The 24,275-nt window shown below is 36.6% G+C and overlaps 1 protein-coding gene and 1 pseudogene across 5 annotated transcripts in view; one reads left to right on the plus strand and one right to left on the minus strand.

The window, feature by feature from the left end:
* Nucleotides 1-24,275, minus strand: part of Atrx (ATRX chromatin remodeler) — a 142,247-nt gene that overhangs the window by 69,182 nt on the left and 48,790 nt on the right. For all 5 annotated transcript variants that reach the window (XM_051141285.1, XM_051141282.1, XM_051141281.1 and 2 more), the window contains 4 exons: nucleotides 22,811-22,878; nucleotides 18,964-21,992; nucleotides 12,688-12,760; nucleotides 77-210 (listed from right to left, as the gene is read on the minus strand). In XM_051141285.1, the coding sequence (XP_050997242.1) occupies nucleotides 77-210; nucleotides 12,688-12,760; nucleotides 18,964-21,992; nucleotides 22,811-22,878 (3,304 nt within the window). The remainder of the gene's footprint in view (nucleotides 1-76; nucleotides 211-12,687; nucleotides 12,761-18,963; nucleotides 21,993-22,810; nucleotides 22,879-24,275) is intronic.
* Nucleotides 18,173-18,256, plus strand: LOC127186002 (uncharacterized; annotated as a pseudogene).

A 24,275-nucleotide genomic window follows, 5' to 3' on the forward strand; every position in this document is an offset into this window, starting at 1 on the left:
AGATATTCTTCACAGATTGAATGGCTAAGAAGTCAAACTATAAACCCAATATATAGCTTCTACTTGGGGAGCTTACCCTCATCTCCTGGTGTTTCTTCACTTTGCTTTCCAGTTCTTTTTTTCTCTCCTTCAGGTTCATCATCTGAAGATCCACCCTCCTCAGAGGAAAGATTGGCTTTAATTTCTTCTAAAAGCATCTTCTTGGCAATTCTTTAGAGAAAAAAAAAAAAAACAATTAAAAAACTGTACGGGGCAAGGGTGTGAAGTACACCAAATTAAAAACAACATCTCTATCAAAATAGTAATAACTGTTGACAATAGACTTTATCCTCAAGAGACTGACAGAAGCCATGTTTTAACACAGGCTGTCAATAAACATGCTTGAAAATGTTCTGCACTAATCATTTCTCAATTCCATTAAAATTCTTTCCTACACTGAAAGCTCTCAGGGACGTAGTTTCTTAATTATTTTGACCAATTAAAAGTTGATACTGCCATTCTCAAGTAACTACCATGGGGAAATAGGGTAACAACAGTAAATCTCCTTGTCCAAACAAATGGCATTCCAATATAAAATGCCAAAGAAGAGGTATTATTCAACAGGAGAACAAATTCTCAGCAAAATATATAACAAATCATTCTCTAGCAGGAAACAGCATCTCTAACTACAGGTAATATGTTTGGACCTTAAGTTCACTTTTCCTCATAAATAGGTTAGCCATATGAAAGTAACACCATAATATTAGCCATAATATTAAGTACTGAAGCAACCATCAATCATTCTCTGCTGGGGCAGAGAAGGGATGTATGTGCTACTTATTACATGGTGAAAAACAGTCAGAAATTTTCAGTTTCAGAAAAAATATAATGCACAGCTTTCCTCACACAATTTCTCAACTAATTTTCTAATAAAAAATTAACTGCTTAATGAGAAAACAAAACTCTTAATAATATCCTGAAAACACACCCCTAGGAAATTTCTAAGTTGGCACTAAAGAAAATTATATGAAAGTGTAAAATGAAAGCAATAATGAAGTGTTTTTTATAAAAGGTATGTTCATGGATCAGTCCGAGTCTCCTTTTAACATAAATTCATAAATCATTAATAAATAAAAGGAAACCTGGTAGAAAAGGTCACAAAAAAGCTAGCACAAGCCTAACAGCTTACCATAATTTATCGTTTATGAGATAAACATGCATTCAGCAATCAAGACTGACCGATTCAGTGATGATGATGTTGTAGAGACTATGGAAGCTTTGTTGGGTTTTTCTGATGTTTCTTTGTTTTATGTCTTTTAAGACAGAGTATCACTATGTAACCCTGGCTAGCTTTGAACTCAGAGGCCTGCCTCTGTGTCCCAAGTGCTGAGATTGAAAGCATGTGCCACAAGGCCTGGGCCACCTTTGTCATCTCTTAATTTGAAACCTTCTCTCCCTTTCTTAACAAGCAGTTTCATTTCAATCAATAAGTCACTCCATGGTAAGAGATAGTAATGTAAGTTAAGACTTCAGTTTTGACAGATAGGATATTTATTCACTGCTATTTACATTCAAAGATGCAAACATACCTAGGCAGCAGCAAAATAGGGACGAACTTCCATAAATGTTTATTATATGCAATTTTGTACTTTTCTCCACACAGATGGATCAGAAGAAAAACACCAGTAGATGAATGAAGCTTTGCTTTTCTGTTGGTTTCTGCTCTGCTTTATATTTCAATTAAGTACAGAATAAATCACCTCAAATTAAGTATTTTTAAAAATATGTATGTATTTATTACTTATTTTTATGTATATGAGTACTCTATCTGTATGGACAGCTGGATGCAAGAAGAGGGCACCAGATCACATTATAGATGATTATGAGCCACCATGTGGTTGCTGGGAACTGAACTCAGGACCTCTGGAAGAGCAGACAGTGCTCTTAACCTCTGAGCCATCTCTCCAGTCCCCTCAAACTAAGTCTTAACTAATTTGGTGCTGGTTTGTACTGCAAATAGAAAGCATTTTACAAACAGTAGACTAATTAAGGGTCAAAATATTTTATTTTGCTAAGAAAAAAAGTAACAACTATCATTTACTCTCATCAGTTTATAAAATGAACCTTCCAATCCCAATTGGTCCAGCATTTCAGACTGTCCCACACAAGACTCTAAGCCTGGAATCTCTCAACATTTAGAAACTGGACCACCATTTCCCTAATTTATTTGGGCCCCTACAAAGGTTTTATTCGTCCCAAATCAGCTGGAAGAAATGTTAAGAGAACAATCCCCCACTTCCTTTAAAGAGGGTCAGGTAGAGTTTTGGTTGCTTTCTTGGGCTATATATAGAGGCTTATTACCAATGAGAGTTGGTTACAAGTAATTATTGGTCTTGTTTAGAGAGAAAAAGACTCAGCGATGTCTCTCTTCTCCTTTATTTTACATTCTTAGGTTTGGAAAAGGGGGTTGAAAAGAAAGAAGGAGGAATATAGAAATATATAGGGAAGATAGAACAAAAAGTAGATTAGTGAATCTACTCCTCAACTTAATGCCTCAATTGTCATTCATGAGGTTATTTTAAATTCACTGGCATAAAATTTTGTATATAGATGCAAAATAAGTTTAATTCTAGATACACTGGTAAAAATTCATTTTTAACATTATTCTTCAATACATTATATATGTATATGTACATAATACATATATATATATATATATATATATATATATATATATATGTACTCTTATATGAGGTATTGTACCCATAGAACTCAATTATAATACAAGTTTACTTCCAATCTTTGAAAGTGCTATTACAGGCTGTTTAGAATAAATGTTATACAAATTAAATGTTAGTTGATCAAATCATGGTCATATCAATTACTAGTCTACTTTTATCACAAGAATATACATCTTAGGTGCAGCAGATAGATATGATCTTATAGAAAGATGAGGTAGGAGAGTTAGACAAGGTCTTCAAAAAACCTCACAGACATGCAGAATATGGCACTCAAAATGTTTTTATTATTTTAAAGATTCACTGGCAATGAGACAGGTTAACTCCTGGCAATACCCAGCCTACCTCAAAGAGGATGATGAGCATCAAAGAACCTCCTTATGGAGATGTCTTCAAATGTAGCAAACAAGTCACTGGGCAAAATGTCCTCATTTCTACCACAGACAGAATTCTGCCTAAAAAAGGGCAAGCTTGGATGCAGGTAGAGTTGATGGCCAATCTCGGCCTAGACAGGGTAAGCAAGTCCTCAGTAGTTCCTGCCTCACAAATATGTCTGTCAGATATATTGGGTCAGAAGGCTGAAGAAGATGCTCCAAATTTATAGAAAGTTTTGGGTGACTATTCAGGTAGCAAACTGTCTCTGTCATCTTCTCATTTGGAAAGCTACTAACCTGCACTCCCGGCATACTCAGGTAATCAAGTTTATTCCCTCAAGTCTCTGATGGAGTTGAACACCAGGTAGCTTAGTTTTACAATGAAGCTTAGTTGTTTAGGGGTTAAGGCGTTCTTAGGTCTAGATAGATGTTTTAAGTTGGTAATGACAAGATGTGATGGAGATTGATTTACATTCAAAATTTTAGACACACCAAGATAGGAAAGATGTTTTCTTCAATGCTGTCAAATACAAATAGCCAAAACACTAAGAATGTAACATTTATATAATTCCTGATTGTGTCATGGTCCTTCTTGCTATAGGTAGTCTATTTTATATATGTGTAATAATATAAATGTATATGCAAAAAATAAATAAACTTTTTAAATAAAATAAAGAATATCTATATACTACAGAATAAAGGGAAGTCCTTTAAAACTCAATGAAAGGATCTTTATGGAAAAGTTACATACTATGTCAATATTTCTCATGAAATAAGAAAATCTATCACAGGCTAAGTTAGGTAATGCATTCTAGATAAATGTGTCTATATGTATAAAATGTGTACATGAAGTGTTGAGTATCAGACTAGAAATGGAAAAATGTATTTCACTAGATGCTACAAAATTTATAACATCATTTGGATAAGACAATAAAGAGCCAACAAAACTATATTCTTAATCTACTTACTCTAAATGTCAATGCAGTACCCTGACTTCAGTTTGTAACCCAAATTCAAAAAGCCTCAAAAGTTCATGCTAACTATAAAAACTTTATTGTTAATTGTAAACAACGACATAACTTTTTTCTTTTAGATTCTAGATTCTTACCAATATGCCTAAATGGGAAGTCAGAATAAATCTATCTAATTTATTCTCAAGTTCTAGATTGTCAAATAACTAAGAAATATTAACTAATAAATTATTCAATAAATCACAGAAAATGAAATCAGATCCACGTATTACAGAATTACAACTTGCCAACAACCTTTAGTAACGCTGTAATATAGGGAATAATTAGTCACTTTAGAAGCAAATAAATCACAAATTTCAAAGAATGGTTGTTGTTCTCCAAATCACTAATTAGTGAAATATAAAGTAGTGGAGACTCTTTAAATTTTATAAGACACAGGCATTCTAAAGGTGCCTGGAACATTATTTTACCAAAGGAAAATCTTATTTATAGCCAAGGTTAATAATAAAATTGAATCATTTCACATAAATTATGACTGATGGAGAACTAGAGAGGTGGCAATATGGCTAAGCACATGCACTGCTCTTCCACTGGACAACAGTTTAATCCCAAGCACCAACATCAGGTGGCCCACAACCATCTGCAAAACTAGCACCAGGGGCATCCACCATCGCTGGCCTTGTGGGCACCTCACAACCATCTGTAACTCTAGTACCACGGGCATCCACCATCGCTGGCCGCTGTGAGCACCTCACAAACATCTGTAACTCTAGCACCAGGAGCATCCACCATCGCTGGCCTCTGTGGGCACTTCACAACCATCTGTAACTCTAGCACCAGGAGCATCCACCACCGCTGGCCTCTGCGGACATGTGTACTTGTTGTGCACACATACCCACACAGACATATACATTACTAAAAATAAAAGTAAAAAATAAAAAAGTAAAAGTAAAAGTAAATTTAAAAGGCAAAAATCAATGACTGAAGGTTCAAGCCGAATATGTCAAAGAATGACAGCTATAATCTGAACCTGTAACATAACCTGCTACATATGAAAATTATAATATAAATGACCTAAGGGCTGAAGCCAACCTTCAACATGAGGAGTCAGCAACCACGCTGTGGTGAGATGTGTCCCACCTACAAAGCCCACTGTGAGATGTTTTAAAGGGAAACTCCACTACCTTAACTCTGGAGTCACAGGTCACAGAGACTTCAAAGACATCATCACTTGATAACCAGCTGAGGCTGGCAAAGCATCATTTTGGAGGCCTCGGCTGGACCCATGCTGGTATGCATGTAATGGATATATAGTCATGATCCCTAGTTGATTCTGTTTGCTCAGAAGTTTTCTTTCTTGAGGCTTTTCATATCCAGGCAACAAGGTACTGGCCCTGGAATCTCAATGATCAAAATTACATCTTGGGACAGGCAGAGCATCCAAAGCAGTCAGGACTCTTAATAGAAGTATTAGAAGGCATAGGCTATGCCACTCTTATGGAAGCAAACCTGGGAAGAGCCCCAGGTAAAAGGGCCTCCATTTTCCTGAAAGGGATGGAAGGGAAAGGGGAGAAAGCAAAACAATATGGAGGGAGGGTAAAACCTCACAAACAATGATCAGGCTGATGCATGAGAAAACAGGACCCCCAAATCCATAGGAATGAAGTTTTCTAAATTACACAGTGAACGCCAAGATAATAATGCCTTATTACACCTCATCTACTAAAAAGAAAGCAAAAATGATAGGAAATGAGCCTAATAACACAAACAAGCAATCAGAAAAGCAAAATTAAAAAGCTAAAAGCTATTAGAAATTATGATCCTATATAGAAAAGAAATGCCTTGTTAAAGTGCTCAAATAGGAAAGGAAAGGAAACTGCCTCTTGCTGGTATATAAATCAGTAAATGAAAACAGTGAGTTTCTTTAAAAGGAAGCTCTGCACCAGAGAGCTTTAGAGAAAGCCGTAACAAAAGTGACACAAAATGTTAGAGGCAGAAGTCAGGACCTCACAATCCAGTTAGAGATGACAAATGACACAACCAAGTAAACAAAGATAGTGTGACAAAGCCAAAGGAAAGCCTAAGATCCTACATCCCAGTTTCCATGTGCCAATGCTATACTCTCTAGTGATTAAGTACTTCTGTGCTAATGATTGCCTAGACAAACACATCATAGCCAATTCTAAAAGATAAATGTATGAGTACACATATACATGCATTCCATGGACATTCAAATTTTATATCTTTATAAATTAAAGAATCTAAGTTTTGCCTTTTAAAGATTTTCTATTTTAAAAGAGCTCTAAATATCTATACTCCAGTATGCTTTTGATCTCTAAATTAGAGTGACAAGACATCAAGCAATGCATTCTATAATGACTATTTTATTATTTAGGAAGCTCTGAAAACAGGTTTCAAAAAACTGTCAAGAGCTGGGCGTGGTGGCGCACACCTTTAATCCCAGCACGCAGGAGTAGAGGCCGGTGGATCGCTATGAGTTCAAGGCCAGCCTGGTCTACAAATCGAGTCCAGGACAGCCAAGGTAACATAGAGAAACCCTGTCTCGAAAAACAAACCAAAAGGCCAATAAACTATCTTTCCCTATATAAAAGCAACAAACGTATTAAGAATTGTTTTTCTATATTCTGCACAAAGTATCACAATAGAACATAGAATTAACAAAGTAAGAGCACTGCCTCAAATACATGTTATTTACACAACATAGTTTCTAAGTATATTTAACACAAAACCACATTATACTTTTCAAGTTTGTAAAACAATTCAAAGGCAGAAAGCTATGGAACGTTAACTACTTTCAGTAAGAAAGCAATGGTAAACACACACCCTTCCAGTAGAGTGTAAGGCATTATTTTAATCAATGTCATCATGCTCTTCAAAGGTTGAATTTTTTCATAGGTAGTGTAGAAACTGTCAAATTTTATACTAGTTTAATATTTTAACTCTAGTTCAAAACTGATAAGAAGTTTTCTGTTTTGATTTCGGTTTTTGGTTTTTGGAGACAGGGTTTCTCTGTATAGCCCTGGCTGTCCTAGACTCACTTTGTTGACCAGGCTGGCCACGAACTCACAGAGATTTGCCTGTCTCTGCCTCCCAAGTGCTAGGATTACAGGTGTGCACCACCATGCCCAGCTGATATGAACTTTTCTATCAAAAAGGTAAGACATGATAATCTATACGCAAAAATCATAGAATTCAGGAGGAATTCAGTAAATAATCAAACGCGAACCAACAGTTCCAATCACTTCTTCAATCACATGTCCCATCGAGTCTGTAATCAGTGACAAGCAGCCCTCTTTTCTTTTTTATTTTATTTTATTAATTTATTCATATTATATCTCAATGGTTATCCCCTCCCTTGTATCCTCCCATTCCTCCCTCCCTCCCATTTTCCCCTTATTCCCCTCCCCTATGACTGTGACTGAGGGGGATTACCTCCCCCTGGATATGCTCAGAGGGTATCAAGTCTCTTCTTGGTAGCCTGCTATCCTTCCTCTGAGTGCCACCAGGTCTCCCCATCCAGGGGACTTGGTCAAATATGGGGCACGAGAGTACGTGTGAAAGTTAGTCCCCACTTTCCACTCAACTGTGGAGAATGTCCTGTCCATTGGCTAGATCTGGGTAGGGGTTTGAAGTTTATGGCCTGTTTCTTGAGTACCTGGGAAATAAATATCCAAATTATTTCTTTTTTTTTTTTTTTCTTTTCCTTTCCGAAACAGGGTTTCTCGTAGTCCTGGCAGTCCAGGACTCACTTTGTAGACCAGGCTGGCCTTGAACTCAGTGATCTGCCTGCCTCTGCCTCCCAAGTGCTGGGATTAAAAAGGCTTGTGCTGCTGTGCCCAGTTCCAAATATTTTCTTTAAAAACAAAATCAGGACGAGCAAAGTAAAAGTTGTATGAAATTACGAACTTATAGATAGAGCCCAAGGTGATGGTGCATGCCTTTTATCCTGCACTCCAACAGCAGAGGCAGGTAGATCTTTGAGTAAGGCTATCCTGGTCTAAATAGTAAGCTCCAGGTCTGTAAGAACTGTTTAAAAAAACAAAAGCAAGAATCCATGGTTATTAATATTTTACACACGGGCTCTTCTGCTTAAATCACACTGAATTAGAAAATGAGTATTTCAGCTGGGCATGGTGGTGCACACCTTTAATCCCAGCACTTGGGAAGCAAAGGCAGGTGAATCTGTGAGTTCAAGGCGAGCCTGGCCTACAAAGCTCCAGATCACCCAGGGCTACAAAGAGAAGCCCTGTCTCAAAAAAGTGAGAAAAAAAAAAAAAAAAAAGAAAAAAAGAAAAAGAAAAGGAAATAAGAGAAAAGAAAGAAAGAAGCTGAGTATTTGCTGGCTTTATATTTTAAAAGAACCTGAGCTTTTCAAGGAATATTAAGAAAAACTATATTAACATCAAAATAGGATATTTAGTTATATTAAAGAATTCACTCTTTATGTAATATTCTTATACTGAAAATGAAAACGGAATTAAATTAAAAATCATGATTTTAACATATCAACGTTTAAACAAAGGATATCAAGTCAGAAAAATGAGCTAACAGTAACTTGCAAACTTTCTCATGGCAGACTATTCCTCATTTGCTCCAAGTCCTAATATCACCAAAGAACGGAAACAAGAAGGGCTACTTAGAAGAATATCTATGCCCTACCCAAAGAAGGAGCAGGGTCACCAATACTGTGTTTCTTTCTTTGTTGAATTGTCTAGTACAAAAAAGAAAGGTGGTGACAACTGCAATCAGTTTAGTAATTGGCCAGTGGATCATATCTATAGCTTTTGATGACTCAATTAGACTTAATTGACTATACTTACCAGAACCATATCAACAATGTCATTGAAAAGATTTACTTTAAAACTGCTAAATACTTAAAACCTTTACTCAAAGAGAAAGAGAAATGAAATTATTTACTTCAATGCTGTCTGTTTTTTTAAGCACAATAAAGATTCAAAATAATCCCAGCACTAGGGAGGCAGAGGCAGGCGGATCACTTGAGTTCGACACCAGCCTGGTCTACAAAGCGAGTCTAAAACAGCCAAGGCTACACTGAGAAACAAATGAACAAATGAATGAATGAATGAATGAATGAATGAATGGCAAAAACCTATTTCCAAATAAAACAAGAGTCCAATTCTCCAAGTGTAGTAAAAATCTTTATCAACAATCTCCACACCAGAATTTGCATTTACATGCTTATGTGTATTCACTAATAAGATGAACACATCTATCACTGAGGCTCATTAACAGCACAAGTTTTAAAAAATATACAATGAGAAAACGTTTGGTTAAAAAGTCTCCAGGTATACTGATGAAAACAAAGAAATCCCACTATATGTATGCACTGAACATTCCTAATCCCCCAAATCTGCTATTATGTGCTGAAATCCTTTGGCTTTGTAGAGCTGGGACATTCAAATGGTAACGTCTTTAAAACTCGAAATTCTCAAACACTTCTACTCCTAAGAATTTGAGCTAAGAATTGCATACTTTTTTTTTTTCAGTTACATGGCATATCTGTTCAAAGCAAGAACCAATTTAAAACTAAACTAAGTATTCAAAGGGCAAATGAAACCTTAACGTAATGGCATAAATGAAATAAGCTGTAACTTAAAAAAACTCTGAGCAGCCATGGGGCACGGTGAGCAGGACACTCCTTTAATCCCAGCACTTAGGTAGCAGGGGCAGGTGGATATATTTGTGTTCCAGCCTGGGCTATATATAGTAAGACCTTGTCTTAAAAAAAAAAAAAAAAGGCAACAGCAAGGTACTTGGCATTACTATTATCTTATCTTTTTAAAGTATTAATAATACAAATCCTTCATTAATAGAATATCCACATCATACAAACAGAGAGGAAAAAACTTGTGTATTTCCTAGTTTAAAAGGCAAAAATCTATCTGAACATGGTGGCATATGCCTAAGATAGAAAATCTGAGGTAAATTCTTAAATCGCATACATTTCAAAATATAATATCACTAATTTTTTTCTTAAAAAGGCCAATCAGAAAAAATGATAGCAATCTGTTTCAATCAAACTATATTTGGTCAAGTAAATATAAAATGTATAAATAGGACTCACAGTGGCAAATATGTTTATTTTCAAATGTTAAACAGGAAGTTATTTATTTACAGTAAAATATTGAAGATGGGACTTTTGCTTTGTTTTCTTTTTTGAGACAGGATTTCCTCTTTGTAGCCCTGGCTCTCCTGGAACTCGATCTTGTAGACCAGGTTATACATAGAACTTTCTTAGTGACCTTAAAAGGATCTTTAAAATTTTTTCTTAATATCACAGCTTTAAATGAAAACAGGAACTGTTTGTTAAGCCTTCACAAAAATACAAGCATACGCATTTTAGAAATTTAAAGTATTGACTGCCATAATTTCAGGAATAAGAAAACTTCTTTGGATTCCAAACTAGGCCAAATAACTTTATTCTAGCAAAGTCTTATGAACATTAATGAAAGATACATCATAATTAAAATTAAATGCTTGAACAAGAAAAAGTTTCATAGAAATTTATTGCATCCAAAGTTAAGCATTTGAAACAATACACTATTTGCCTCTTCATAAACACCAACACTGGACATGTGTTACAATACTACCAAAAAAGCAAAGCATATAAAATTTATACACAATTTACACGCAATTATACAATTGTGTACAAATTTGCAATTACAATATGCTCTCTAGCAAGATACATCTCACTCAAAAAATATGAAATTTTTAAAAAATGCCAAGATTTAATCATGATCTGCAAACAAATTTTAAGGGTTGCTTAGTGCATATTGAAAGATGCTCATATACTTGGTCTGTACTAAAATAGTGCAAAGAGTATACCTGTGTTCCCATCAGGGATATTAGGAGTAGATAACCCATGCATTATTAATATACTTCTTTGGTATAGTGAATATTAAACAAGTTATAAAATATAAATTTTATAAATGCACATTAAAATAAATATAAAAACATCTTCGAGATAAAATTCAATTCCTCTCCAAAGTACCCAGAAGGGTTGCATTTTTTTAATCACAAATACAAGATGAAATTGAAGTTACTTTCCAATAAAATTTATCAGTTACAGAGAAACAGAATCCAATCATTTTAAAAAGTAAAAATGTCACTTCACTTTTGATAAAAATGATACCTTAACAAAATTCTTAGTAGGTGGCTAAATGTAAAAGCACATCTTTCATACTTAGGAAGTACTAGTAATAGCTAGTGATGTGTGAGGACTTGTAATTTATAGGAAATCAGTAGCACATGTAACTGAAAATTGAGATTATGAAAGACAATCAAGTTCTAAATGCTTTCATAATCTAGTCATGATGGTATACTATAATATTCCTGACAAAACACTGTGTGCTTTCATCATTCCATTGTGGGTCTCATCCATATTATCCCATCAAACAACTTGGACAGACATTTGTAAGAAAAAAAGTAAATAGGAAAACAGAGGCTGAGGCTTTGGGTTTACAACTGAGCTCTACTTAATTATAAATGTAAACATGATCTTTCACCCTAATTAAAGGATTCTGTCTACTTACAGAATGCCAATGGCTGAAACAGAAGAAACCTGTCAGCATCAGCAAGACATAAAACAGGGCTAGAGTAACAGATGCCCTGAGAGCACTTGGTTCATATCTCACCAAATTGTGAGAACAGGCACGAAGTATTTCCAGTTTCTTAATACTAGAGCTTTATATTAAGAATAGATGATCATTTTAGTGCTCTTTAGTAAAATTATCTCCAGACTAGCTCATATTTTTGGTATCAGAACATACTAGAGAAAACACTATCTACTTTTCAATGTTAGAAATTAAAAACTATGGCAAAAGAAGTTAAAGAGCCCAAGATCACACAACTACTGAGGTTAGAAGTGGTCCACCCACTATATATACCAAGCTATCTTTTCTTTGAAGGTTATGACTATTATACTAAAGAAAAGGAAATGTGTAAACTGTACACAGAACCATGTTGACATGTTGTGACAGGGGTGTCTTTTCTCCTTCTCTCAGCCATCCCTTCAGTGAATATAAGCTTCATTGATCACATTTAAACCAATGTTTAGTGAAGTTAATAATGTCATATTATCTACTTGCAGTTTATTTTGGGGGAAAAAGTTAAAATTTCAATCGGTTTAGATATCTCAATTTCCTAATCTTAAATATATGAATATATTTCCTAATCTTAAATATATGAATAATCTTTATGTACTCTGAATGACGAAACAATAATCAAGTATAAATGTCTGTTATTGCCATTTATTATGATTCACTTGCATCAAAAATTAATCTGTCAAAATTGAAAGTCTCAAAATTATCACAGTTTACACGGAAACATAAAATTGACAGTTCTTTATTTATAGCACACCCTATGCTAGGTGTGTTAATAATGATATTTACTTTCTCTTAATGTTTCTGAGCTTTAGCCCATTTTCTGGCCTTTCTTTCAAACTTGCAAGAAGACTGTGCGTGAGTCTTTCTAAGGCAGGAACTCCTGGCTTTTACAACCTGGTTGCTGTTGCGTTGTTGCTGTTTGCGCCCACGCCTAGGGTGTGTTATAATCTTAAGTCCTTACAGATGGAATCATTCATACCTATTCTCAGGATCATTGTCGTCGTCATCATCATCCACTGTGACAGGCACTGATTTAGATAAGGCTTCATCTCCTTAGGGGAAAAAGTGTACTTAAAATTAGCAAACTAGTAGGTTGTATATAAAACTGCTGAAATCTAAAATAAGTACAAGGAATGTTGACAGAAAGCATAAAAAGAAGTTTATCAAGGACCAGCAGGAATATAACAGTTGATTTTATATGTGCCAGGGTTCCTTTCAAAGTACAAGAATTTTAAAATGAAGCCATTTTAGAAACAAAAAAAAATGTTTTAAAAGATTTATTACATATACAATGTTCTGCCTACACGTCAGAAGAGGGCACCAGATCTCATTCTAGATGGCTGTGAGCCACCATGTGGTTGCTGGGAATTGAACTCAGGACCTCTGGAAGAGCAGACAGTGCTCTTAACCTCTGAGCCACCTCTCCAGCCATAGAAACAATTTTTAATTGCCATCGTTACCAGTGGTTTCTTGTTAATCTGATTGTATTGGTCTACTGAAAGTTTGAAGTTAACAGGTATCTAGTTTTATCTGGTACAACAAAAGAATAACAAAGCCGCTTCTACTATTTTGGTAGTGACAAGTAATTTAAAAACACATTTGAATCCATACAAAACCAGTGACTTAAAGCACCCAGAAAGACATTCAAGTGCACTGAGACATTTCATTTTCCAAAGATCTATTTTTTTTATTTAAAATTTAAGGAGATGGCTGAGGTTATATTTCAGTTGTATAGCACTAGCCAATTATTTACATGGTCCCAGAGTCTATCCCCAATCCAGAAAAGTAAAAAAGCCAGGACTAGAATTTGCACATTTCATTGTATAAAAATTTTGCCTCAAATGAACAAATTTACTATCAAATTCTAGTAAATATTCTACATTCCAAGAGTTACTTATGCTGATGTTCACTTTTAATTCTGAAATTACAAAGAGAAGGGAATGATCACAATAAATACCAATCTTAAACTAACCAAATTATAAAGGCAAATTACTAGCTGCCATTAATTAGAAAAGAAAAGGAAAATCTACAGTGAGGCATGAAGGAGATTATAATAATGAAACATTTGGGCACCTTTGTTGTGATGAGGTTATACACAGCTACACACTAGACAAATCTGCGCGCACGCACACACATGCACACACGTGCGCACACACACAGGTGTGGCTAGGGAAATGCATATATATAACTACTGAATTTAAGCCAGATAGGTTGGTTTACAGCAGTAGTCTTAGACAGGCAGAAGCAGAGGATCATAAATTTGAGACCAGCTTGGGCTATCAAAAGGCTGGGCATGGTGGTACATTCCTTTACTGCCAGCACTCAGGAAGGAGACACTGAAGGATCGCTGAGTTCAAGACCAACCTGGTCTACATAGTAAGTTTCAGGCTAGGTAGGATTATACAGCAATGATACCTGTCTCAAAAAGAAGGAAGAAAAAGAAAAAGAAAAACCATTTAAGGAGCTGGAGAGATGGCTCAGAGGTTAAGAACACTGGCTGCTCTTCCAAATGTCTGGAGTTCAACTCCCAGCAACCACGTGGTGGTTCATAACCATCTAGAATGAGGTCTGGTGCCCTCTTCTGGCATTCAGGCACACATACAGGCAGAATACTGTATGAATAATAAATAAATCTTTTTTTAAAAAATCTCTCGCTGCTCTTTACTTAATAGGATCTGAGTCCAGTTTCCAGCACCCTTGTGAGGCAGTTAACTCCAGCTCCAGGGGATCCAACACTCTCTTTTTATCTCTATGGACACTCACATAGTCCACAGAAACACCAACATAGATATAAATATTAATTTTTTAAAACACTAAAATCTAAATAGATCTTCAGTTTCCTGGATTTGACACTGTTATCTCTGGTGAGGTTAACTGAGTAAAAGGGATATCTGATATCCTTTTTCCCCTTTTCATTGCTATTTTTCCATTACAAAATGATAGGAGGGAATGGAGGACAATATCTATAAAGAACACAGGCACAGGGCTGAGGATGGAGCTCAGTGACACAGCACTTGCTTAGTGTGTGCAGGACGGGTCAATGCGGGGTGGACGGAAACCTATGGGTTCAGGATAGAAATATGCTAAATGCCTAAAGGCAAAAATCACTCTCAGAGTACCCAGTAAAACATTCCACTTGAACAGACAATACTGAAACATTATTACCTTCATTCCCTCTTTTTTTTTTTTTTTTTTTTTTTTTTTTGAGACAGGGTCTCACTATTTAGCCCTGCTTAATCAATAATTTGCAAGGTAGCCCAGAGCAATGTCAGATCACTTGCAGTGATCCTACCTCTGCCTCTGTAGTGCTGGGATTACATAAACCCATAGACCAGCTGATGTCATCCCCACTACTGTCTAAATGACCTAAACTTCAAAGTCAGGTTCTACTACTCCATGCTCAATTTCTCAATTTTATTTTTTGTTTGATTTATCTTTTAAAGGTCAAAGTCTTACTCTGTGGCTTAGGCTTCCCTGGAACTTATTATGTAGTCAGGTTGTCCTCATCGTCCCAAGTGATGAGATTACAAGAATGAGCCACCGTGCCCATGAGGAGCTATTTTTAAAGAACATTTTTATTTTCCTTTGGATTGGGAGTCACAGGTGGTTGTACTGGGTACCAAACTTAGATCCTCCCCAAAAGCAGCAAGGGCTCTTAAATACTGAGCAAATCTACATGCATTAGACTATAACCTCCTAGAGCTATGCCCTTCATCTTCTTCGTTCATGCCATTCTTGAGTCCAATTTCTAAGAAAATGCTGTGCCAAAATTAAGGATGTGAATAAACTGGAATCTTCCAAGCTCATTAAGGGAAGGGGCATTTTTACAATGCTCTAAATTTGTCTAAAATTAAACAGGACATAGGAAATGAATACATTAGTTCAACATAGTTGTATTATGTTGATCATGCAAGTGAATTCTTAAGCAATATTTTTTATTGTTGGCTCATACCTGAGTTTACTTTCAAAAAACCATATTTTGTGTATAGTTTTTATCTTGAAGACCTTTTATATTCTATCCTATTTGCATATTCCTATTGACGAAGCCCAGGTTTTAGTGGGATAAATCCCCTAACAAATTTACCTTCCACTTTTCTTCCCAAGAATCTCCCTTTGGTCCTAAGCAATTCATAAGCAATAAGGTTTGGTTCATCAAACTGTTGAAGGATTTGATTAAGTGACAGATACTCAAGCCTCTTTGGATCTATAACCCTAGAAAAAGGTTACCACCTAATCAGCCCACTGATCCTGCATGCCCCTCAGCCAAACTGGAACACAATGATTAGGGTAGAACTGAATTATGGGGTTACTGGGAAACCCAGTCAGTGGGTGTTTGCCATGTTGCCATCTTTTAAGGTCTAATGAACAGTATTGCTTATCAAACAAAGTATTAATAACTCCAAACATAATACAGAAACTCTCTGATGGACACAGTGGCACAAACCCATAAACTCAGTACTCCAGTGGTAGAGACAGGAAGATTACTGCAAGTTTGAGGTTGCTCTAGTCTCCAGAGAGTTTTAGGTCATCCAGAGCTACACAGCAAGGCCTTGTCTTAAACAACATCAAAAATGAAATAATAAATAAATACATAAATGATGAAAATGGAGATACGGCTCAGCAGTTAAGGGCACTTGATGTTCTCACTGTTCTTGCATAAGACCTGAGCTTGATTCCCAGTACCCACACAGTAGCATATAAACTTCTATAATGTCAGGTAAAAGGAATCTAAAGCCTCCTTCTAGCCCCTAAGAGCACTAAGCACACACATGGTACATAGATATACATGTAGGCAAAACACTCATGAACTAATAATTAAAGAGAGAAACATATACGACAAATCACTAGGAATATTGTTTGAATTTTGTGGCATCACATGAAACCCCTCCAGAGCTTTATCAAATGCCCATAAATCAAAGATTCTTTTTTCAAAAACAGGATTGAAGTTAGTTTTTTTTTTTTAAGTTGGGATAAATAAGAAACTCATGAGGAATTAAAGGAAAATTCTAATTTTGTCTATACTGGAAATAGTTTTCTACAAAACCTATTTATACTACTTATGTATTTGATAGTTCTAAGAAGTCTTAGCTAATTGATAGTGTTTTAACTAATTAAAAAATAAACAATACTATCAACCAATGTACATACACTATTGAAGTGATTTTCTTAAAACTGTAAGAAAAATTAAATACTAAAAATTATTTTTCCTGGTATTAAGGACAAGTTCGTCCAGGTCTAATTCATCAGGGTGAGGTAACTTCAGGATTGCTTTCTTCCTTTGATAGTGGTTTTAAAAGAGAAACATCTGTTAATATCATTAGATACTAGTAGAAAGGGAGTATAATAAAGTAAATGTCAGTGCTAAAGCATTTGTCTAGTATATAAGGCCCCGGGAATGATCATCACTGAAGAGCAAAATGAATTGAAATCTTTCAGAGAGCCAGATGTGGTGACTAGGAGAGCTTGGGAAGTGACCAGTCTCCGCTAATTTGATTAGACTGAGCTCAAGGCCAGTTTTGTATATATGAACTCATCTTTAAAAAAAATAATAATCAAGGAGCAGAGTGGTGGTGGCTCACACTTTTAATCCTAGCACTCAGGAATCAAAGGCAGGTAGATCTTTGTGAGTTTGAGGTCAGCCTGCCCTACAGAGCTAGTTCCAGGACAGCCATAACTGTTACACAGGAAAAACTCTGTCTCAAGAAACAACAACATGGGGCTAGAGAGATGGCTCAGTAGTTAAGAGCACCGCCTGCTCTTCCAAAGGACCCAGGTTCAATTCCCAGCACCCACATGGCAGCTCACAACTTTAACTCCAAGATCTGACACCCTCACACCAACGCACATAAATTAAAATTCAATATAATATTTAAAACAACAACAACAAATACTAAAAAAATTTCAAGATATTTGGTGGGACACAAAATTGTCTGCTTTGATTTAAAACCCAAAATCGCATACCAAAGCAGTCAAAACTTTTTTTTTATTATTATTATGTATACACTGCTCTTCCTGCATGTACACCTGCATGCCAGAAGAGGGCATCAGATCACATTACATATGGTTGTGAACCACCATATGGTTGCTAGGAACTGAACTCAGGACCTTTGGAAGAGCAACAGGCGCTCTTAACCACTGAGCCATCTCTCCAACCCAGCAGTCAGAACTTTCATGTTATGCTATACCAGTATCAAGCGCTTACCACCATTGTGTGAATAAATACCCACTAAACTACTGACATCATAACCAGCCTGGCAGAATAAACATGGAGATGTTTGCTCCTCAAGCTGACTACTGAACAGCAGATCTCAAGAAATGGGAATTTCCTCAGGAATCTCCAATTTCCCTAGGAATCTAATACTAGGAGAAGAAAAGAGCTGGGAGCCTGGAGTTAGCAAAAAGGAGAACCTGTCTTTAGGAAAAGAAGTTTCACAGGTCTAAGAACTTGTCAAAACATTGCGCAGGTGCTCACAGCAGGAACACATATAGTAAAATTAGAATGATGCAGAGAAAATTAACATCACCCCTGCACAAGGAAAACATACACACACACACACACACACACACACACACACACACACACACACACACACACACACTCATGAAGCACGTCAATATTTACAAAAAAAAAAACCTCCTTGTAAGCTAAGACTAGCTGAAGTCTAATTGATAGGTCAACAGTGGGTGGGACTAGACCTTAACCAAGAATACTGAGATGTACATAAATCCCTGGTCCTCTACAAACTTCAATCTCACTTCAAGACACATTAACATGACCCCTGGGAAAGGGGGATCACTAAATCTCTATCCGTCCTCCCAATGTGGCCACAGGGAATAAAGATATTTTACCTTTTTACTATAAATCTGGCTGTTTTAGTTGGCCTCTGGGAAACAAACAACAGATAGCCAAATTTGGCTTCTTGGGATACCCTAGGTTTGATAATGGCATCCACTTCATTCTCCTTTATAAACTACTGAATATTATTCAGAGAAACACACTCAACAGTGACAAAATAATTCTGTTGTTTACCCAAAAATTTGGTATCCCTGACAAAACATACTGACAATGCTTGAAATGCCCTCCAATAATGGAGTTCAAATAAATAGAAAACCATTTACAGTAAATATCTAAATAAATTTTAAATAGACATTTCCTCAACATTAACTCGACATTTCACCTCAGGGAAAAATTAAATCATCTTATTATCTGAGAGACAGACTATAAATTCTAAATGTGAAATTTATTCTTGCATACCTGAAGACTGACAAAATCCAGTGTGTGAAGGCAGCACTAAATTTTCAGTCACAGGCTGTATTTTTTGCTCATCGCTGCTTTCCGCACCAGCAGAATTCTGATCATCATCTCCTATATCAGAAGATGAAGTAGTAATGTCTGCTTGCTTCCTTTTATTACTTGGTTTTAAGGAGTTTCTTCTTTTCTCCTTGGCATTGCCTGTCTTCTTTTTGGCTGAAGTTCTTTGTTTCTTCTGCTTTTTATTATCTTCTGAACTTCCCTCAGCATCAGAAGATGATGAACCACTCTTTATTACCTTGGTGTTTCTCTTTGAATTTAAATTTCTTCTTTCTCTCAACTCCGTTCTTTTGGGTCTCTTATCGGTAGAGTCGCAAGGCTCTGCTTTCAAGGAGTACTTCTCAGTGTCTGAGGATGAGCACTCTGGCCTCTTTCCTGACCTCTTTGCAGGCAAGCAAAATCTTTTCTTCTGTCTCAGAGACACTCTATTCCTGTTCTTATCTTCTGAAGAGTCACAACTATCTCCTTTTCCTGGCAACTTATCAACACTATCAGACAATTCTTCCTTCTTTTCTGATAACTTATTTTTCCACTTTTTGCCTTTCTTTTCTCCATCTGTGGTGTCATTCTTGTTTTGCTTTATGCCTTTAGGGAAATGAGCAATTTCTTCTCCCTCGGGCAACTTCTCAGTACCATCAGATGAAGACTCGTACTGCTGCTCTCGCTTTAGCGCTTCTTCCTTGAAGTCTAACCTTTTTTTCCCTCTGGCTCCAGTCTCCCGTCTGCTCTGCTTTTTTTCACCTTCAGAAGAGTTGTCATCACTCTGCTCTTTCTTTGGAAAGCAGTCAGTAACATCAGATGAAGTCCTCCTTCCTTTTCTGCCTGTTCTGCTTCTCAGGTGTTTACTCTTTTCTTTAGTTTTAGCAACTCTTCTGTCCTCAGGAGAATTTACCTCCTCCTGTTTCCCTGAAGGCTTTTCTGCACCATCAGAGGAAATGCCTGGCTGCTGCCTCTTACAAAGCAGTTCCACTTCACTCTTGCCTTTCTCAATTGAACCTTCTGCTGAAGAGAAATCCTCTCCGTGTCTGCCTTCAGTGTCATCACCAGACGATCCTTCTTGTACAGTCTTCACGCTGGTGTGCCTTTCATTATCCACTACATTTTTGCTTTGTTTTTCATCTTCTGAAAAGTCATGTTCTTTTTTATCTGAAACACTTTTTTTGGCAGAACCAATTCTGCTCATGATTTTTATCTCTCTTTCTAACTCTGAGTCATAGTTAGATGATTCTGAGTAGCTCTGGCGTTTCTTTTTAGAGATAATGGAGGTTTCGGTCAGTTTTCCTTTTTCAATGTCAAAATCTGACCCCGAAGTAGAATTTTTCCGTTTCCTTTTTCCATTATCATCTTTTCCTGCTTGATTTTTATGATTTATCTGTGTGTCATTAATGTCGGTGTCTGAAGAAGAACTGTGACAGATCTGGCTTACTTCTTTGAGGACTGCTAGCATTTCATCAGAATCTGAATTTTGATCCCCAGTGCCCACTTGTCTAGCTTTGGGCACCTTATGAGGTTTAGGATTACCAACAGCACAGTCAGAAGAATTTCGCTTATCCTTTTTTCTTATTGGAACTGACAACTTTTGTTTCTCCTTAATAGTTTCATTGCTTTCTTCATCTGAATTTGATATTGCAGGGTTGGTTTCTGTCTGTCGCCTCAAGGGTGTAGTTTTTACACGTGGGGATCTTCGAAGATCAGAGTCTTCTAAGAGTAATGCAACATCATTTTCAACTGAATGCTCATTATCAGTGTTTTCCTCTCTGGATCCACACTTCTCTGAGCTGGGGGTCCCCCCAGAACTTTTACGGCCATCTTTCTCTTGTGAAACTTCCTGATGGTCGATACCTTTAATTGGGGAATTAGAAAGAGAAACTGGAGTGAGTTTAACATATAATTCTTTTCTTACTTTCCCTGTAGCTTTTGGCTTAATACTTCCTCTGCTGTCTTTTGAAGACGTGTTTAATTTTATAGATGAGCTCTCGAGCTCTGGCTCGGTCCCACTGGTGCCATCTCCTTGATAATCAGCTGAACTCTGAACTTCCATAGCACTCTCAAGGCTCTCAAAAATGTCTTCTGGAACTGAGGAAGGAACAGATACAATATCCATGTCTAAGTCTTCAGATGTGTTAGTGGGTTCATACTGAGGTCCATCTTTCCTACCAGAACCCTTATGTTCAGCACCAGAACTTTTATGTGCTTTGTGCTCTTCTTCTGGGATGCGATCACTGTCTGTACCCTTTAAGGATGATCTAGCATCTAACTTTAAAAAATCTTTCTTTTCTGTATTATAGGATTTTTCCCCCTTTCGCATTTTTGTTTCAGACTTAGCATCTGTGATTTTAAGCTCTTTGGTATTTTTTTCTTTGTGTGCAGCATCCAAAGCTCGGATCTCTGAATTCAAATCTTCTTCTAATGCAAGATGAGCCTTCTTGATATCAGCCAACACAGATTTAAAAGCTTTCAGCTGACGCAACTTCACAGCAGAACTCATTTCTGAATTATCTGCAGCCTGCTTTAGAAACTTAATGTAACTGGAATTCATGTTGGATGTAGTCTCAATTAGTTTTTTTGTCTTCTTAAGCATCTCTTTAGGCACACTTAGTGCTGAGTAAGTACAAGTTACAGAACCAGAACATGCTTCATCTACTTTCTTTTCTTCTCCATTAAAACTGCAGCTATTCTTCTTTGGAGAAAATTTGGATGGTTGGTCACATACTTTACTACTCTTTTCACCATCAACTTTTATCTTCTTCTTATTTTGTTGCAACAATTGTTCTAAATTTTCAAATACACTGTTACATGCTGTAACCAAGTCCAATAGAGGCTCTGGCTGACAAATGTAGCAATACCATTGATTATTTTCATCCATTATTGTAGATAATTCCTTTCGACCAAGGTTGCGCAGGATGCACTTCTTACAGAAGGCATTATGGCAAAAATCACAACAAATCAAGTTCCCACCTTCTGCACACCATCTGAAATGGTTTAAGGATTAAAACGTTATTTCCAGTGAAATAATTTTAATGTCTTTGTTGATAAAAAGAATTTAAATTTTCCTACCAGCATTTTTAAGTAGTAACTTAGATCACCTACTTACTTCTATCAGAAATGTAAAACTAGACAAACAAGGTTTTATGGGAAAGGACAACCAGCAGACATACACGGTAATGGTAACATTACAAAAGATGGATGTAGGCTCGGGAGTTAAGAAAACACGGTGCAGTCGGGCGTGGTGGCACATGCCTTTAATCTCAGCACTCGGGAGGCAGAGGCAGGCGGATTGCTGTGAGTTCAAGGCCAGCCTGGTCTACAAAGTGAGTCCAGGACAGCCAAGGTCACACAGAGAAACCCTGTCTCGAAAAACCAAAAAAAAGATAAGAAAAAAAGAAAAGTGAAAAGAAAAAAAGAAAACATGGTGCTCTTGCAGAGGAACAAAGTTTGGTTCCCAGTACCCACATCAGACAGCTCATAACTACCTGGAACTCGAGCTCTGGTTTCCAATACAATTGCACATAACCACAAACAGACACACGTGCATAAAGACACATGACTTAAAATATAATTTTAAAAGATGACTCTAACAAACCAGATGCTTTTAAATGGCATCACTCAGGAAGCAGAAGCAGGTGGATCTGTGAATTCAAAGCCAGCCTTTTCTACAAAGTGAGCTCCAGGAACAGCCAGGGCTGCTACACAAACTAACCCTGTCTTAGGAGTCAGGAGGAAAGATATAGCTACGAAAAGTACCCCAAAGTAGAAAACAATGAATATTAAGTGAGAATTTATTACCTACCTACATTGTTCATCCATTCCATCTGAGTCACGGCTAATATCGTCACTCATATAATACTTAAAGCAGTTCTATTGAAAGAAAAAAGGAAGGGGAAATTAGTCAAAATATACAAGTCACAAATATTACTTTGAGGTTATTAAAATGTAAAAGAGATGTGTACACTTTGGGTAACAAAAACAAAAACTGTACTGCCCAATAGTAATTATTTTCTAAGCATAGAATTGGTCAAGAAACTGACTCCTTGAAATGGACTTGTCATCAACAACCACTACCCTTTACATAAAAGTACACAAAAGACCACTTACTAAGTAATCCTATTTCTAATCTCATACAACTTGCTACCGAAGTTCTGCAGGAAAATGTATGTGTCTGCTATTTAAAATGCTTAATAGTCAGATAAATAATTAACAACATGCACTACTTTTAAATCTCAAAACATCTACCATGATGGGGAAGCCTGAGGCTCAGTAACAGGTAAATAATATCCAATACCTAATGTAACTAGGAAGAGGCAAAGCAATTATTCAAATTCAAGTCTCTTGAATATAATTCCATTCCACTGGAACTGGGAAGGGGAAATGTTCTCTGTTACTAATGAAATGTCAGTACTCAACACAGAGTCCACATAGAAAACATCAGTCACATACACAGGGAAAGAGAGTAAGTAGCGAAGCCAGTGATGAAAGATTTGACTGTCCGTACTTAAAACTGAACGATAGGCCTCTGATAGGCCAAACAGGTCAAATGAATTCCAGAAAAGGAGAAAACTTGTAAGGAACAAAATTCAGTTAAGCAGAGTTGAGAAAGTGAGAATCTATCAAACATGCACACCAAAAAACACCTAGCATATCAAGGGAAATATGGCGTGCCTCTGCGTTTTAAAGGTGGCTTTTTTTTTTTTTTTAAAGACAGGCAGGGTCTGTGGCGCACGCCTTTAATCCCAGTACTCAGGAGGCAGAGGCAGGCTGATCATTGTAAATTCGAGGCCAGCCTGGTCTACAAAGTGAGTCCAGGACAGGACAGTCAAGGCAACACAGATAAATCCTGTCTCGAAGGAAAAAAAAAAAAAAGACAGGGTCTGCCTGTAGACCTCTGGCTGTCCTGGAACTCACTATGTAAATCAGTCTGGGCTAGATTCCACAGAGATCTAGCTGCCTCTGCCTCCTAAGTGTTGAGATGAAGGTGTACACTACCACTCCTGCTTGAAGTAGCTTTTTGTTGGGAAACAAGTTAACACAAAATTATTCTTAATCTAACATGAACTGGAGAACCTTTAACCGTAGTATCATAGATATTTGAAATTAAGTCCAGGGTTTCCCCAATTTTAAAAAGTACACAAAGAGTGTTAAAGCTATAACATATATAAAACACTTTAAAATCTTTTATATCTTAATCATGTATTAAAGCCATGTTTAACAGAGATTTGGAGAAGTAGGATATACAAGAGACAAAGTTATAAACCGCA

Source organism: Acomys russatus, chromosome X (assembly GCF_903995435.1).
Source record: "Acomys russatus chromosome X, mAcoRus1.1, whole genome shotgun sequence".
In the NCBI taxonomy this organism is placed as follows: domain Eukaryota; kingdom Metazoa; phylum Chordata; class Mammalia; order Rodentia; family Muridae; genus Acomys; species Acomys russatus.